This window comes from Cololabis saira, chromosome 9, assembly GCF_033807715.1.
Source record: "Cololabis saira isolate AMF1-May2022 chromosome 9, fColSai1.1, whole genome shotgun sequence".
Classification (NCBI taxonomy): domain Eukaryota; kingdom Metazoa; phylum Chordata; class Actinopteri; order Beloniformes; family Belonidae; genus Cololabis; species Cololabis saira.
Genome location: NC_084595.1, coordinates 34,589,654 through 34,608,868, shown reverse-complemented (window position 1 = coordinate 34,608,868; position 19,215 = coordinate 34,589,654). Strand labels below are relative to the sequence as shown.

Below are 19,215 nucleotides of genomic sequence, written 5' to 3'. Positions count from 1 at the left end.
CTGTCCTGAAGGCTAAGAAAAAGTCCCAGCCAGGAAATCGCCAGGTTAAACCTGCAGCCTTAGCCGTTCCAGTACGGTTGACAGAAAACATATTGAGGGAGAGGGCTGCGGCTATCGCTGCTGTTCAGCAGCTTACCAAGCCGTCAACATTAGCTGCTCATTCTTTGTCTGAGACTCTGTTTCCTCTTGAGGAATCTGTTGCTTCTTCTACAGAAGACTCTGGTCAGGCTAACAGTGATGAAATTGATCCTGGTTATCACAAGCATGTCAGTGATGGGTTTGTCTCTTTGGTAGGAAGTGATAAAAAAGTTCCTGTCAAAATTTTGCGAGACTCTGGTGCTTTAGACTCCTTCATAGTGGCATCTGTGTTGTCTTTTACATCAGCTACTGACACTGGTGATTCGGTTTTGGTCAGGGATATGGGGTTGTCTGTGTTCCCTGCACCATTGCATAAGGTAGTGCTCTGTTCAGATCAGGTTAAGGGGGAAGTAGCTTTGGCAGTGCGTCCTGCCCTGCCAGTTCAGGGTGTGCAGGTGATTCTGGGTAACTATCTGGTTGATGGTCCATTCCCAGGGGCCTCTCCCTCACCAGTGGTAACTTGCTCTCCTTTGGTAGACCAGGTTGAGTGCAGAGACCTCCAAGCAGCCGTACAAGTGCTTCAAGCCTCACCTGGGCATCCCCAAACAGGAGCCCCTGAAGTTGCACTGCGAGCTGTGTAGCATCGTGTCCAGCTCCGGGCAGATGTTGGGCCAGGCATCCGGCCCAGAGATCGACCGCTCGCCTTGCGTCTGGCGCATGAACAACGCCCCCACGGGGGGGTTCGAGGACGACGTGGGCCAGCGCACCACCCTAAGGGTCGTCTCCCACGCCAGCGTCCCCCTGCTGCTGCAGAAGCCCCAGTACTTCTTCGGCCAGGCCAACGACACCGTCTACGTCGTGTGTGGGCCGCTGCGGAACATGAGGAAGGACGGGAAAGGCATCGTCTACAATATGCTGCGCCAGGCCTCGGCGAACTACCCTCACGCTCGCATCTAAGTAACCACAAAGGACCGGATAAACTACTGCGACATGGTCTTCAAGAAGGAGACGGGAAAAGACAGGATCCAATCTGGCTCCTACCTGAGAACCGGCTGGTTCACTCATTTTCTCCATGGACATGTGCAAGGAGATCCATATCTACGCCACATTCAAGGTTTCGAAAATGTTGTGGCTGATGCATTGTCTCGTGCGTTGCCTGCATAATGCATTTTATCAGTTGTCCCTTTTTGCTCTGCACTGTTTTTCTCTCCCTCCTGCTCTTAATTTGCTTCTCCAGGTACCAGAGTTGCTGAGTGGGTGTGGGTTGGGTGAGCAGTTTGGAAGTGGATGAGAGAACTATTGAAATGTTCCTGTGTATTGTTTGTATTATTTTGTTTTGAGACCACCTTGGGGCCTCATTTATATGGGTGGGGGTGTGACGGCCTTACTAATTTGTGTGTCTTCACAGCAGTTCCTGTCCTTGTGGCTGAAGAGGGCGGCCGTCCAACCTTATTGGCCACACCTGAGGGTGTTGTCTCACTATTATAAAAGGCTCAGTTGTCAGCCTGCTCACTCTCTCCTTGATTGAGCAGCTGACAGCCACATGGCCAACATGGTGTAATTTGGGTTTGCTTTGGTTGTTTATTCTGTTTTACACACATCTACAACTACACACACTCACTGCATACACTCACAACATGACAACATACGTTACTTTCATTTGGGAGTATATTTAGTTAAATAAATCATCTTTTTTGTACCTTGAATTGTGTGTGGAGACTCTTTTGTTGCAAACTGTGAGCCAGGTTTGTAACAAGAGAGTTACGGATAGTGTTGTTTTTGGCAGCCTGTTTCAATTTTAGTTTTAGTCTAGACTTTGGGTCAAGCTATCATTTAAGTTTTTATTAGTTTTAGTCACAAACTCATACTCCTTTTAGCTGTGTCAAGTTTCAGTTGACTAAAAGCCTGAGCATTTTAGTCTTATTTTAGTCAGAATTGTCCAGGACCATTTTAGTCTAGTTTTAGTCAAAGATTGTATTTAGCCAAACCCATTTTACAATTCAAACCAGGTTATCTTCTTTATTTTTTCCTGTGATTTTGTGGCCGTATTTCTCTCCATCTTTTTCTTTTTCAATGACCCATTCGGTTTTCTTTTCCACGTCTATGTAGCAAAAGTGTATCCAAAGATTGTTTCTTATATTTCTCCCAGCCCCAGAGAAGATCCCCGCGTGGCCGGCCATCGGCCCCTCTCTCTATTTCACTTTGTTTTTAAATTGAGGTGAACCTAGAGCTCCTAGAGCTGCGTTAACGGCATCAGCCTCTAACCTGCAGCTGCATCTTCTGGATCTGATTCCCCGCGGGCCGCGTAGCGACTAAACCAGAGGAAACAACTTAAAAAATGCATATCAAATGTTATAACATTTCATCTAGTAAAAAAAAAAAATGGAGACACATTTTAGCATAGTTTTTATTTTGTAATCTAAATTTTATTCTCGTTTTTATTCTTCTACGATATTGTATTATATATTTAATTATCGTTATCATCACATGACCAGCATTTCCGTTGTGTCTCGTCTTGTTTTCCTCAGGTGATAAAGGTTCGTTGACGACGATATGTAGTCATATTTTTCGTTGACGAAAGCAACTTTAGTTACCGAGATACAGAGGGAGAACAAGGAGTTACGCTCATAAAAAAAAAAAAAAACAGAGTTCCGTGGAAACACCGGCTCTGGTACCTTTGTTGCAAATTCAGAGTTTCGCCTTTGTTTTGCCAAGAAGCGAAAATGGAAATCCACCTATTGTCCCACACTGATAGGGCGGTGGAGATGGTGGGCGTACAAGAGAAAGAATTCAATCAGTAAACCAGCGTGTACCAACCCTTTACCTCAAGCAACACCATTCTGTTTCAGATGTTGCCCCTGCTCCAACACACCTAGCCATTGACAGATATGTGTAGACCTTGATGACAAGTGGATGGTCATCCGATCAGGTGTGTCTGAGCAGGGAAACATCTTAAACATGCAGGGCAGTGTGCCCCGAGAAACAAGTTTGAGAAACAATGAAGCAGATTGCAATCACAGACCGGAGCAATATTTGAGTTTAAATTTATTGTAGACTAGGGGTGCAACGATTCGTTGATGTTGTCGACAAAAATCAATGATAAAAATAGTTGCCAATAACTTTCATTGCTGACTATTGTCGGCAAAAAGAAAATTTCAACAGAGTGAGGCATCACCCTCCCTCCGATCTCTGCTGAGAGCTGCACGTGTCCAATTGAGCACAGCATCAGCTAAACAGTATGGCGGCGGCCAATGCAATACTACGACTTGCAGCAAAGTTCATTAAAAGAAGAAGCACATAATTTAAACAACCACATGTAAAATTTATTAGCTGAGCACTAAATAAGAGCCATTGAATAATTATGAGATTCATAATCCAACTAGTCGACTAATCGTTTCAATAGTCGACTCCTTTGTAGACAGAGCAGCATATCTAGAAATTAAAATTTAAGTTGTGGACCAAATATATAATCAAGTGTGAAATATATAATCAATAAAAGAAAGCTGCTCACGGATTTGACTTGCCTGTTTCTCATAAGCGTGAGATACGAGGCTCTCCTCTCTTTGCAACCATCCGTGTTTATGCTTAATACCACCTTTTCTGTATGAATTGTGCCTCCATCAGTTCTTGAATTTATTTTCATCTACCACCTCCTTGTTATTCGTGATCAAGCTCTCCCTTCCATTGATCCTCTTCAATTCGCTCCTCTTCAATTCTTCAATCCCCTCCTACACCATGACTCCAGTCCATGACTGTCTTATTTACTTCTTCCCTTTTACGTTTCTCATCAACACAATAAGGGATCAAATACTTCAGCGAGCAAATCAGACCTCGCAAGTGCTCGTACCAATCTGACTCACTTGTTATACTCACTCGCAAAATCAGCACTGTTCATCACACTTGAGGCCACACACACACACGCGCGCACACACACACACACACACACACACACACACACACACACACACACACACACACACACACACACACACACACACACACACACACACACACACACACACACACACACACACACACACACACACACACACACACACACACACACACACACACACACACACACACACACGAGCAGTATGTGAGGTGTCCCAATGCTCAGGGCTTGTGATAAATCATCCAGCCAGCTCAATTCAATCTGCAAGCCCTCACAGCTGCCTGGAGACCTAGAGTTGTGGCTCGGGTGCCTTGAGGCAACTGCCAACTGCCACAACTGTGATCTTTACAAGCTACAATAGCCTGTGGTAATGAAACTATGAAAATCAAGTCTGTCACAAGAGACTTCATCAACTCTGCTCAACATCTGTGGTGTAAAAGTATTTTTCGAAAATATAATGCTGGTTTGCTTTGGATTTTTCCGCTTTATTTTCTGTGTCGGTTGTTAGAAGTTTCCTCGCTGTTTTGAAATAAACGCACACACACACACGTACTCAAAAGAAATAAAAAATAAAAGGCATATCACTTTAGAGCAGAAATCCATAATGTGGCCTCACACCAATCACAGATTCCAGCGTGGTCTGCATCATTTTTTATATTCCTGCAATATCCTACCGCCCCACTGCTGATTTAATTTATATGTTAATGCAAAATACCCTGAAGTTACTCGGAGGAAAACAAAACATTTTTGTTGGACATGCCCACCCGGACTGAACAAACCGGGGAAAAAAAAAAAAAAAATCATTTTTTTTTTTTATATATATATTTTTATCCCGATTTTTTCCCCATTTTATCATCCAGGGCTCCTCTTAAGTCAGTCCTGGGCATTGCTCCTCTCTACCAGTCCCGGGAGGGCCCTGCACTGAGCTCAGGTCTCCTTCTTATCCTGAGGAGTGACGGACCGCTTCTTTTCACCAGACAGGGTGGGGCTTCTCCTGCCGGACGTAGCGCGCGGAAGGATCACGTTATTCCGGCCGGATCCTCCCCAACCCATCTGGCGCCCCGGTTGGCCAGAGGGGGCATGTATAGCCCAGGACTGTTGCATGTTTTTGTGAGGGTAGCTAACATTAGCTACCCAGGGGATCACAGGGAGAACATGCAAACTCCACACAGAAAGATCCTTTCACCAACCCCACCCAGGGTGTGGGCGCCGAAGTCATGGGGGAACTAACACGCACTTCAGCACCCACAACGTCCCCGGCGGGAATTGAACCCAGGACCTTCTAGCTGTGAGACGGCTGCACTACCAGCTGCGCCTCCGTGCCCCAAGAAAAAAAAATAAAATGAAATTCCTGAGCTTACCCAGCAAAGCTGACATGTTCTGAAAGATTCTGAGCAGCTCTGGGGTGATGGCGGGGCTGTTTTCCAGTGTCACCAACCTATATGATGAGGAGAGATGGGGAATGAGGAGGGAAAGTCAGAGGAGAGCGAGTAAAATGAAAGCCAAGAGGAAATAAGCACCAAAGGAAAGAGTAAAACAGAAAATGGGAGAGGTCACAAGTAGAGTGCAGAAGACACAGATTAGAGATGGAAAAAAGAAAATAGGGTGCAAAATTCAACAGAACAAATTACACAGAGGGAAAAGAGAAGAACATAGGCATCACAAAAAATTGAAAAATACATTACATGATGACAGAAGGGCAAAGATAAGAAAAAAATAAATAAAAATAGGCAGAGGAAAAAGTCATGTCGGCATTCTGGCCAGCAATAATAAAACATTTAAAGTCATAATAAACATTATAAGCATGAAATAAATCTGAAAAATGTATCATTTTTTAATTCAAATGTTCCTTTTTTTCTGCTTTTGTCGAGTCCAAACAAGACCGCCACAGAATCATCTGATCAGCTGTCATATTATGACCATCAGATACAGAACGTATCTGAGGTCCTGGAAAAGCTCTCAGTCAGAGTCAAACATCCCTGAAGCACTGACAGTCATAAACATCACCATGATGGGTCGCTAGATTCAGAACCGCTCACAGAACTTTTGTGCAACAAAGTTTTAATGTTTGCATTATAAATAAGTCCATGTGATAAATGGAGATCGTAATGAAGTTAGTCAAAAGAAGCCTCGTTTTAACTATTCTTACTGTAGAGAGAAATTGAATGAGGGTGTTAAATTAATTAACTCACTGCAGTGCTAAAATGATATGCTGTCCTTCTGTATTGTTCTGTGTTTCAGCTGCCTCTGGAGCCCAGTTGTACTGACCAGTAAATGCTGTGTTTTCAATGTCCTAAACGACTATACAAAACGAAAAGCAAGACTTTTTAGCATCATCTGCTGCGCGATGCTGAAATGCTGAAGGGCTGTTTGAACCAGCCAGTTACACTTCAGTGAGCAGATTAGCTCATGCTTAAATAAGAGTGTCCAGAAGTGTCTGCTACTGGGATGTTAGCAATGGATCTTTTGGGCCCCGTGGGTTGTAGTGTGTTGGCTGGGATTGCTTCCCACACATGCCATCATGTCCCATCAACATGGCATTTAGGGAGTTTGGGGATCCTGGATGTTTTTTTTTTTTAGGCTTCTGGGCTCGAACACACGTGGTTCAAATGAAGGATTATCATCAGCCCATCATTGAGGTCTGCACAAGTCTGTAAAATCCAATTTATCTGGTGTAAAACATGCAGGGGAGAAGGTTCTGAGGACCTGGACTGAAGAACATTGCTTCAATCTATTTGTGTTCTCATAAAAAAAGAGAAAGAGAGAGAAAGACCTGCTGATGACCTGCAGAACACTGCATTCAATTAAAGGAGCTTGAGGCCTGATTGTGGCAGGATTTATGAAAAAAAATCTGTATACATTTTAAGTTTTCTAGTAATAATGTTAGATGAAGCGTTCCAAACCCAAAAGAATGAGCCCTCTAGTGTATCTCTCCTTTGCCTTGAACAGGCTGTGTGCTGCAAAATGTGCTGCAATTCGGGCCCAAATTTCCCGCGCTGGGCTGCGGATGTGACGTCACATGACGCTGCATGCGCGTTCTCCCCGTTCTCCCGTGCCGGCTTCACTGTTGGCTGCAGTACCCCCAACGGTCGTCGTGGTGAAGGGTGGCGCTAGAGAGTCTCATTTCTTAAAAGGAGCCTCATGCTCCTTTAAGATCAGAAGTGCTCAGTGGTAATGAGGCAGTTTTATGTCAAATATTGGGATGCAGGCCATTTAAAAAAATATGTATATATTTTCTTTTTCTTTCTGAGTTTGGTATAAGTCAATTTTCTAATTTCCAACAGTTATTGTTGAAAAAAACTAATTCTCAAATCACCCAGGACTACTTCAGTTTAACAAAAAGATTCTTAAAGGGGACAAAGAGAGAGGGGAGGAAAAAACAAACAAATAAAAAGACACTATAAGGAAAAAAAACACTGGCTTTGTAGGAAAACAAAAAACATACAGCAGGGAAGATTAAAGACGGGACAGAAAGGACAGTGACTCTGTGACCACAATAACAGACTTTTCTTCAACTGAACCAAATCTTTTGTGCTCTGCACATTTGCAAAAGGAAAACAACAAGATCGTAATCCATAAAAATTACTAAGAAATCTTTCAACCGCCAGGACTGGTTGGCTGTTAGAATGCCAAACAGGATGCGACAGCTCATTAAGACCTCCTCAAAAGCAAAGGGCTTTTATTAGGATCTTACTTGTGTTGTCAACGCGAGTCAGTAATTGAGGCCACTGACCGACAACACCAAGAGGGGTCAAAAGTGAACAGAGGAGCACTCAAAAATGTAATCAAACAACAGCTACAGCCACATTTATATGTGTGTGTGGGGGCATGTATGTAAGGGTTTAAATGAATGTGAGGTTAATCAACTCTTTTGAATTAAGAATGTCATTATGAAAATAAAAAACTATCAGAATAGGAACAGAAGTTACAGACAGGCCATTCCCTGATGGTATTTAGGTATTTAGGGCTTTGTTAACAGCTGAGCAGTGTCTTTAGACACATCTGTGCAAAGCCTCACAGAGTTCCAGAAGGAGCTCATTTATTGACCCTTCATGTGTTTCAAGACGTTAAGCTGACTTAAAGGTTAGCTAGGTTTAGTTGGACCATCTGATAACACGAGACCCCCATGAAGTTTGGCCTGGTGACTTCTGGTTTGTAAATAACCCAGTGTTTTTAAAAACCATCTGTTCAAACCTCCAACAAGAGGTCCTGTTTTAGTTGACCTCTTGACTCTTTGTGTTTTAAGGATGTCTGTTTGTTTCTTCATACTAAGAAAAGTCATGTGTGTGACCATCTGTTTTTGTCAATCGTCCATCTATACATTCACTGTTCCAAATATGGTCATTCCTGTCATCCTTTGCTTAATAAAAGCGCCAGCTCTGCAGAGAGCCAGTTGAGAGAAGTTCTGACGAGCTAAGAGAAGGGCCGTGTTGCCTAAAGCTTCTCAGGATTCCTCTCCAACCTTCTGCAGAAGGCCATTGAAAATCATTTCTGACAGTTTCCGGTGTCTTTTTCTAAAGTTATTAATATTGTGATGACTTTTTAACCTAACATTTTGGTGCCGAAGGACCCGGAATCTCTCGAGCTGCGACGATTGGCATGGCGTACGATCAAAAGGGGCCATCAAAAACTGTCGACAGCGTTCTGACTTCAGGAACGGGGCCCAGATTGATCTGCGCTGTTCCAGAGTCCAGACGACGAGATTTCCCAGCCAGGGAAGGGCACTAGGAGACTAGGTGAGAGACCTCTTTTGAGTGAAATTCTGTGTATACTAACAAGAGGTTAGCGAAAATGGTGTTTGGCGGCGGGTCGGGGACTCGATTTTTATGAAGGCATAGGGGCCTCTAAAAATACTGCCTAAAGAGCAGTGCGTAAGACCAACATCTAACTCGGTCGGGGACCGGCTTTTGAATGTCAGAGGACTTTAAAAGTACAGAATTACGAGGAGAGGTTTCTTGGAAATGATTTTTAATGGTTGTGTTTTATGTTTGTCTAATGTTTGTCTAATGTTTGTCTGATGTTTATGTCTGTTCAATGTTTGGGGTTTTCAAAATTGAGAGGAAAAATTTAAATTGTTCACTAAAGATCAGGCTAAAACCAAACTGTTGAAAAAGGAAATTTGTGTCCTGAGAGAAACTTAGGAAAGAAAAATAACTGGCGAAAAATAGCAGAGGCGTGGTTAAGCTGAAACTTATGCTTAAAGAATCTCAAAAGATGCTTAATTGATGGGGAGACGTCCTCAAACTTAAGAAAATGGAGACAAATCTTGCAAGATAATAATATAGGGAACTTAAAAAGAAGTAAATGGACTAATTTAAGACTAGAAGAAAAAACAAGAAAGTAGCAACCTGTGAGGAGAGGATGGATTTTGGGAGAAGTGGGGGCTGCTGCAGGCTGCAGCAGGGTGTGACTTGTGTCTGTGTGACCAGCTGCAGCTCTCTGTGTGTGTGTGTGTGTGTATGTGAGAGACACTGTCTTTGTGGGTGTATTCATGACACGTTGTAAACAGCTGAAAGTTTCTGTCACTTTAAGAGAAAGAGAAATATGATTCTATTGACCTCATAGTTGTGCGTTAAAATGAAAAATTGAATAAAGACAGAAAGGTGAGATACGTGAAAGTCCTCATTCAGATCGTGATCTGCTTTGAGCAGATTTTATGGTGCTTGGAGATGCAGCCTGTTCCTCCAATAGAGAGAGGAGGGGCGGTTGGGTCTGCCTGTAGCACAAAATATTAGAAAGGGGTTGAATAGAAGAAACATGTTAGAATATATTTGGATATTATAAGATAATATGTTAAGAGGTAAAAAGTTTAAATTCGTATGAGCTTCTCTGTCGAAGGTTTTGTTAAAATGATACAAACGACGGCAGCTGTGTGTCTCTGTGTGTGTGTGTGAAAGCATGCTCCGGTTTACGAGCGGCTGTAAGGCTCTGTGTCTGAGGGAGAACTTTTTTGTGTTTCTGGAAAAAGGGGGGTTTTCAGTGGTGAAGTGAAGTGAGCTCTCCTTTTGGAGGAGACGTAGAGATGTGGAATAATGTAGTTTGTTCTATCATTCTAAGCCCTGAATGAGGGCATAGAATCATAGAATGTTTTAATTGGGTTAATTCACCATTTAATTTGCAGATTACTTTTGTGATACTGTATTTGACTCGGATTGTATGCAGGAGAAACAAACCCGTTGAACAATCTTTTTAGAAAAGAAGAACTCTGAGTGCATATTAGCTATTCACACTGAAAATGTGTACATTTGTGATCAGTGTTGCTATCATTTAGTTTGGGAGTTCATCTGAAATGCACCAATTGAGTTTGGTTAGTGTAGGTTGAGGAGAAGTAATTTACACATTTGCAGTGATACACGAACCCACATGCAGATGATCTGAAGTTGTGTTTAATGTTAGTGGGTTTTTGTCTATGTGTAGTTTACACATGGGAATTTATCCCACAATTTTCTTAAGACTTCTATGAGTTTTCATAGAAGGGCATGCATTTGCGTTGCAGCATGCAAACAGAAGATTAAGAATCTCCTGAAGACTTTTATAAGTACTCATGATTTATCTGGAGATAATTTTCTGACAATTTTTCTGACAATTTTATGACAATTTTCTGGCATTTCTTTTGATTTGGGGAAAATAGAGCTCAACAACAGTTGAGAAGACATTATTTGATAGAATGATTCCTTTCAGTCCGATGTTTTGTGACTATGATTTATTGTTTATATATATATATAAGTTCACTGAAGACTACTGTTTACGTTGCAGGAGAGTTGCTGCACTGACAGTTTTTGTGTGTTACTTTAATAAGATCATAACCTACCTGGGTTGAAATAAGAACATTTTGAAATAAGGAAATTCTGTAGTCTTTGACAGAGGTAGAAGACAGAGTTTAAAAGGTTTTTGCCCCATCTAATCTGGTGATGGGAGGGGGGATTTGAAGGACATGGAGACCTCTTGTCCCTTGAGGGTCAGACCTGCAGACTTGCCAGGGTGCGAAGGTCAAGAAGTGGGAGGGCCACTTATCCGGGGAGCCGGACTCTGGCAGCCTGACTCTTCCAGGGAAAGGTCAACAAGGAGGGGGTCTAATGACAACAAAACCCCCACCCCTGTCGGCATGAAAAAAAAAAAAAATGCTGTGAAGCAGACCAGTGCTTCCAAGGAAGTTGTTCCCCCTGGTGGCTAAGTTGAGCCATAGGGAGTTTCTATGGCTCAACAGGAGGGAGTGGGAGTATGTAGGGGTACATATGATACGTCATGAGGATTAAATAATAAATACCCTTTAAAAATTTTTTAGTAGGAGTTTTCCGACATGTTGCAGATACAACATGAGAGGACCTATCCATTTGAAGTTGTTCATATGGATTTCGTTCTTGGAGTGAACTAATGGCCTGTTAAGTTAAGGCTCAGGAAAGCCATGGCCTGAATGACGGCCATTAGTCGAACTGTACATGAGAATCGTCTTCTTGTACGCTGCTGTTTTCTTCCTCTTCCCTCTCCTAAAGCAGGAACTGCTGAAACTGGGTAACCGGATCCTGAGTCGAGTGGTGAAACGTCATCACCCGTCAGGACGGGCCCTTTTGCTGTCCAAATCAGGACACCGACAGCACCGGCAGCAGTAAAGGCTGCTGAACGATCTACTGCGTTCACCAGTTGCAGTGAAAGCTAGCGGAGAAATTCCAGGCTCGAGTAGTGCGGGAAGTCGAGCGGTACCACAACCTTTGCTCGCCGAAGTAATCAACTGATGCCTATCTCGCCAGCCCAGCCTGAAGAAGAAGACTAGTCAAACTGACTTGCGACAACAAACTAGGAGAGGAGTCCGAGGAATGGAAGAGACTTTTTCACTACTGAGTCATGCTGACATAATGACTGAGATTACGATTCCGATTCCGACTATTACTGTCTTTGTACTGTTCTGTGTTTTCATTACCTGTATGTTTACAATGACACTGGAGTGTTTTATTTTGGGTGCTGTGAAGTTTCAAAATGACAAGAGTAGGGAAATGTGAGGTTAATCAACTCTTTTGAATTAAGAATGTCATTATGAAAATAAAAAACTATCAGAATAGGAACAGAAGTTACAGACAGGCCATTCCCTGATGGTATTTAGGTATTTAGGGCTTTGTTAACAGCTGAGCAGTGTCTTTAGACACATCTGTGCAAAGCCTCACAGAGTTCCAGAAGGAGCTCATTTATTGACCCTTCATGTGTTTCAAGACGTTAAGCTGACTTAAAGGTTAGCTAGGTTTAGTTGGACCATCTGATAACACGAGACCCCCATGAAGTTTGGCCTGGTGACTTCTGGTTTGTAAATAACCCAGTGTTTTTAAAAACCATCTGTTCAAACCTCCAACAAGAGGTCCTGTTTTAGTTGACCTCTTGACTCTTTGTGTTTTAAGGATGTCTGTTTGTTTCTTCATACTAAGAAAAGTCATGTGTGTGACCATCTGTTTTTGTCAATCGTCCATCTATACATTCACTGTTCCAAATATGGTCATTCCTGTCATCCTTTGCTTAATAAAAGCGCCAGCTCTGCAGAGAGCCAGTTGAGAGAAGTTCTGACGAGCTAAGAGAAGGGCCGTGTTGCCTAAAGCTTCTCAGGATTCCTCTCCAACCTTCTGCAGAAGGCCATTGAAAATCATTTCTGACAGTTTCCGGTGTCTTTTTCTAAAGTTATTAATATTGTGATGACTTTTTAACCTAACAATGAAAATCTTTAAAGTCTCCATAAATATCTTCATCAGGGATGCTTTTATTCTGTAACTCAAATTTGAGATGTACTGTAAGTGAATCCATACCAAAGCTCCAGTCCGTCCTCCAGCAGGTAGACATGAGGCGGTTGAGAAACATCAGTGCTCAGCTGGATGACAGGCAGAAGGAAGGGGTACAAGTTCTTGCTCTCTGCCCCGAGGCCCTGACAGGAGATAAGAATGTCGGGAAAGATGGAAACAAATAAATAACTTACAACCTGACAAGTAAAGCAGACAAGGAGCTTCAAAAGTGTACTACATGTGCGGAGATGTGAGCAAAGAGCAGTACATTTATAGAAGTTCAATGAACCACTCTGACAAAGTTTACCAGAAGCTGTTACCATGATGGAAGAAACAAGAGGATGGCTTTTTCTTTGGCGGACCAAATATGTGCCTGTAATGCTAAACAGTTCACCTCCACCAGTTTCTGAAAGTTATTTTATTATCCCCCTGCAAAATAACGAATTAAGTTTGCTGATTAAGTTGATTATTAGAAAAAATATGCTGTGATCATTTAAAAAAAAAAATGTATCCGTCCCTTGGTTTTAGTTATATTGGATTATACGTGGATCAAGTTCACTATAAGAGGTCCAATAAAAAAAACAACAACTATTGCACTGCTGTAGATACCAGGACAAATTAAAAACATGATATACCACGCAACCATAGTGTGTGTTGGTCTTAGGCCAGAATCATTTATCTGTGTAAGGACCAGGATTGGGGTTTCAGAACTGTCAACACTGATTCACTCATGGCATGACATTAATTTTGCTCCCTGCTGCATATATGTGGGTGTAAAAGATAAAGAGCCTAACTCAATCCCCAACTGGCACAACCCTGTCTTCAAATCACAAACACACAAGTCTCTTACAGGCAAACTTCATCCAAGTTTGAAAACAAGCGAGTAAATATGCCAGCTTTTATGAGGTTAAGACTTGACTTGATGCCACAAGATCTTCCAGAGGCGTGATTGTGTTGCAGCGCTCCCAGATGAACTCAGTTCAAATATATTCAAAATACACATTTGGCAAACTCCGCTTCATCCCAGAACCAGATCTCACATTCAAGGCATATTTTTTCCCACTCTTCCTTAAATGTGTTGGCGTGGAAGGAGGTTTTACACACAAAGCGGCCCATCCTGGCATGTGAATGATAGGGAAACACAATAATTGGCTAACTCGTTTTTTTCATTTCTTAAATGATGTCTTCAAATGTTAAAACAGTGGAACTGAGAGAGGTTGTGCTTCATTTTACAAATGAGTGCATACTGCCTAGAAATTCAAATGATTATGAGCAACACAGTTGGATAATCTAAAGCCTCATCATCTGTGCACCCCCATGGGTCTCTTTCAGTATGCCAGATGTGTACTTGTGTCTCTCAAAGGGAGCTCGTCATTATCTCCGTGCGTTTCATCTGCCACAATGAAAGAATGGAGCCACTGCAACACAGGGGTTCAAATCCTATTGAAAACGGAGGCAGGCAGCTTCAGCATCCCTGGAGAAAAGCGCTTGTGTCTGCAGTTTTCTTACCGCAAGCTGGTGCCAAATGCTAAGTGATATTTAGTCGAGGTAAAAACATTCAAGTGAAGCACAGAAAGCTCACAATGTGGTTAAATGAACCTCATCCAGGTCAAATAAATGTCAGATCTATTTAACAGTTCTGATGATGACGGATCAAATACATACAAAAGATGCAGAAATGCATAATGGATGCTGAAGTAATGTACCTGGACGAGATGGACGAGAGTGGTGAGTATGGCGCATCGAAGCATGTTGTGTTCTTCAGACTGCTTCCAGAGGAGGGGCAGGTATTGAACCAGACAGCCAACATATGGCCGGATCTAAAAAGAGGGGACAAAACATATTTAATATTTCAACTGGGAAATGTTATTGTTACTTAAAAAATTCATGCTTATTAGGGGTTTAGGGCTAAAATACATTTTTCAAAAGTTAGGAACAGGGTAAACAAAGACCTAAAAATATAGATTTTTTTTAAATCATCACACCTCATTACTATAGTTTTACTGTACATTATACTGTAAATAAATAAATAAATAAACCAGAGACTGGATTATGCGTGAGACATAATAAAACACTTCTGAGAAGAGAAGATTATTCAGAGGAAACGGCTGAACAGTAATACTGAAACGCTAAGCAGCTCTGCAGTATAAAAAGATGATTCGTGTAGAAGCTGGTGGTGGTGGGCATATGCACCGTCCAAAGAAAACAATATCAGCTGGTCAACAGCTGAAATCCTACAAGAAACCAGAAAAAAAGAGACATTTTGCTCTGTAAACTACAGCAACTGGTCTCTTCAGTTCCCAGGCTTTGACACAGTGTTCGTATAGTAGAGGTGCTGCACCACTGCACGCGGTATCAAAAAAAAAAATTACAATCCCAAATGCAAATTTATTGGGTTTGCCAATCTGTTTTTGTCAGGCTCTTCTGCACTCTGATATTATTGATTTCTGTCATTTATTGTCAAACTATTCCAAAAATTAATGTATATAAACTTGCAGGCTGAATCGTTGTATTGGTAATACTACATATTTGTACGCAAAGAACAATGTTGGCAAACACTTTAACAGGGATTTTTCAAATGCTCGAGCAATGGAGCCTCACCTAAAACAAAACAACCAAAAATAAAACAAAAAACATGAAGAACTGACAAACAAATATGTTTTTGGATGTTTCATATTCTTGCATTTACAAATTCCAGGACATTTCATGTTTGCAGTCAATTCAGGAAAACGTGTGGAGGTAGTTGTTTTGGTAATATCTTTTATCATCCAGAATACACTGTGTGCACAATTATTAGGCAAGTGAATATTTTCATCATATCATCATTTTTATTGCATAATTTCCATCTCCAAGCTGTATAAACTTGAATGCTTATTGGATTTAAGCATATCAGGGGATGTGTATTTGTGTAATGAGGTTAGGTGTGGCTTAAGGAGATCAACACCCTATCTCACGGAGTGCATAAGTAATAGGCAGCTTCTTTTCCTCGGGCAAAATGGGCCAAAAAACAGATTTAACTAACTGAAAAGTCAAAAACTGTCCAAAGTGTTTCAGAGGGATGTAGCACTCGTGAAATTGCTGGGATATTGGGGCGTGATCACAGAACCATCAAACGTTTTGTTGCAAATAGTCAACAACTGCTAAATATTGAGAAAAATCAAATGTGAAGCAACCAGGAACCCATTATCCTCCAATGCCGTCATGTTCCAGAACTGCAATCTACCTGAAGTGCCGAGAAGTACAACATGTTCTGTACTCAAGATACATGGCCATGTTAAGGAAGGCTGAAAACCAACCACCTCTGTCTGAAGACAGATTTTTCTAAGGTTATATGGACTGATGAGACCAGATGGATGGGCCTGCGGTTGAAGAATCGGCCATTCACAGAGCAATTTGTTGGAGGCAATAATGGGACTTGAAGTTTTCATCTTCTGATAACTTACGCCAGTATGTTTGCCTAAGCTTTTGCTGGGTGATTGGTGAGGATGGGATTGTCCCTTCTGGAATGGTTTTGTTGATCACAGAGCTCCACTTGGACTCGGATGCAAGCAAGGTGGAGGTGGGGTACTAGTAAGGGCTGGTAGCATTAACGATGAGATGGGAAAATGTGGGTTTTTCATTAAAATGCATAACAACTTTCAGTTTCTTATATATTCAGTTTTGAGGGTTTATTAACATTTTGGATTGACCAAGGGCACGGTAGTTGTTCAATAATAAAATTAATCCTCAAATTAAGTGCCTAATCATTTTACACACTGTAAAGTTGAATAAATGGAGAATATCATCCTTACGAGCCAGTCTGCTCCAATCATTCTTATTATTATTTGTGCATCCTCAAAACTGCATCTATCTCAGCCTCACCGAGTTGTTTCAAATTTAAGGCATACTTATTTGCTGTGATAAATAATGGCACAGCCCGCAGTGAACCATGAGTAAAAAGCATAGTAAACACGTTGCTGTAACTCATTTAAATATTACCCTCCAAAAATTTTGTGGTCTGAGAGATAACCCTCCCATAAATAAATCCAGAAGGCACAGAGATCACCGTGTCTACACCTTTCAGGCGTTAAATTACTACTGTCTGTCCATATTAAACACTGACATTTAATTTTTAACTCCAAAACACTGGTCGCACCAGACACATAGCAACAATAAATTGTCTCTTAAGAGCTGAAATCATGTCTGAGGTAGCATCATCTTCTTATTTCAGATGCCCTTGTTTAACCTGAGCAGGTCATGTTACCATCATCGTCTGTCCTATACATCTTCCTCTGTCATGTCATGGATGTTTAACACCACATCCATTAATCTCCCGACCTGGTAGCTCAATCATCAGCATCTTGCTCTCATATACAGACATCATCTTATTTTCACCTCAGTTTGACCTCTAGTCCAACTCAACTGCCTTAAACCTTTTTTGGTGGCACCTTCTCTGAGCTTCTGAGTTTGGGGAAAAAAACTGTTTGGCATTATTTGTATTTATCTTAATTACTTAAGTAGATAATACTTCAAGTCAAAATCAGAAGTTGAAATTTAGCAGCTGCAAAAACCTGGATCAAAATATATATGACTTTTCCTGAGCAAAAACTTTTTGTATTCCCTCTGATGACTGTGGCCATGCTGATACCCCACTCAGGGACTTTTTTATTTATTATTCTTTTTCAAGGCAGATCGGCCTAAGAGCAGAAGGAAAAGTAAAAACATGAACTTGTCATACAGGGAGATAAAAGAAAAAGGTGAGAAAAACAGACTCACTAACCAGCCTTGGGTGACATTTGTGCGATTGACGGCAAAAAAGGAACAAAATCTCACATCTGCCACCCTGTTATTTTTCAACTCAAGCTGCACTCATGGTTTCACTGCCAGGTTTTTCTTCTTCTTTTTTTCTTCCAGCTGCTGACACTTATTGGTCGGTTTAAAATCCCCCGAGATAAGTACTAGAATATTAATGGGACTTCTAGTGACTCTAGAAGTTTAGCCAAGGCCAGCGACTGGGGACGACTTAACCAGACTGACAGTTCACAAGGATGAAAGAAATTTTCTGTGACAGATTTAAGTTAAGGAATCATTTAAAGGAGGGTACTTGAAACAGATCTAAAAATAAGCCAGCGGGTGGTCTTGAAGAAGTCAATTTCTTTTATGGTTGGCAGTTTAAATAGATTAGAGTGCCTTAATGGATGCTCAGAAAAATGAAATCCATATCCCAAAAAAAAAAAAAAAAGCTGTGCCCTAATGCTGAATGAGAACAAACATCCAAAAAAGTTCCGCCTGAGGCCTTGGGATTTTCAAAGAAGTGTGCCCAGTCAAGTTGAAAATGTCGTAGAAAAAAGAAAAACTTGATTTAAATGTGGTTAGTGTGGTCAGACTGCCGATTCATCCTTGGTGTCCTGAGGACAGCGCAAGGTGACAATTGTTTCTACATGGGTTGGACTGTTTTTTTGTGTATTAGGAGTTGCACATGTGCCCTGTAGAGTCGATAACTTCAATTTGTGCAGTGATTCATCACAAACCAGCAGTGGAACACAAGTTCATCACAAGGACACCTTCAAAGACCGGCTGAAAATGGAGGAGAAGTGTACAGTATGATAAAGTATTATGTAACAAATACTCCCAACTAGTTTATTCTCTCTCTGTCTCTCTCTCTCTACCCACACACACATACATATGTATTTATTTTATACAATTCTCACCTGGATGTTTACCCTCTCAATAACGCAGGAGATGACATGGAGAACCTGCATTTTAGTGTCACACTCCGTCACCTGCTGCAACAGCTGGAAGAGCAGTCCAAAAATGGACTCCAGATACTAAAAAAGAGACAGCAGATGGGAAATGTTAGTGGGGGACGTTATTTTGAGTTATACTACAGTTTTGGTATGAAATTAATTTAAAGGCTGTACTCACTGGGGTGAATTGTTCTGTCCGGAACTCAAAGTCATCAACAGGTGATCAAGGGTTAAGGATTGGATAAATATGTTTAGTAAAACTGAAAACACGCAGGATCAGTTATTTTGTGCAAAGTCTTAACCCCATCTGATCTGAAACAATCCAAATATGAGAAGGATATTCAGTTTAAGGGTTGTAGCCGTCTCAATCCGCACCTGTGAAAGAGAGAAAAGTTAGAGAAAAAGTGATTACCGTACATAAAGTAATTACAACCAAAGCTGCAGAGCAAAACCACAAAATTATTTTAGTGAACTAAGCTTAGAATCGAAAATGTAATAGCTACAAACAAGAATTAGGGCTGGACCCAAATATCTGGATATCCAGGTACAAACAGGAATTCTGGAAAAAGTTGGGTTGTTTTTTAAATTTGAAAAACATGAAAACGTAAAGATGGTCCAATTACATGAGACAATATTTTAATTACAACAGAACAAAGATTACATAACAAATGTTTAAACTTGGAAATTGTACAGTTTTATACACAAAATGCATCTAGCATCTCGTCTTCTTTTCCAAAGAGTTTGAAGAAGTCGGGGC

General features: G+C 41.3%; 1 protein-coding gene and 1 pseudogene across 1 annotated transcript in view; one reads left to right on the top strand and one right to left on the bottom strand.

Annotated features, from left to right (window-relative positions):
• Positions 1-19,215, bottom strand: part of ipo11 (importin 11) — a 144,207-nt gene that overhangs the window by 64,195 nt on the left and 60,797 nt on the right. The window contains exons 17-22 of the mRNA XM_061729353.1: positions 18,800-18,833; positions 18,637-18,677; positions 18,423-18,539; positions 14,439-14,552; positions 12,760-12,875; positions 5,335-5,411 (exon numbers count right to left, since the gene is read on the bottom strand). Of these exons, the coding sequence (XP_061585337.1) occupies positions 5,335-5,411; positions 12,760-12,875; positions 14,439-14,552; positions 18,423-18,539; positions 18,637-18,677; positions 18,800-18,833 (499 nt within the window). The remainder of the gene's footprint in view (positions 1-5,334; positions 5,412-12,759; positions 12,876-14,438; positions 14,553-18,422; positions 18,540-18,636; positions 18,678-18,799; positions 18,834-19,215) is intronic.
• LOC133450826 (alpha-N-acetylgalactosaminide alpha-2,6-sialyltransferase 3-like) lies at positions 643-1,369 on the top strand (annotated as a pseudogene).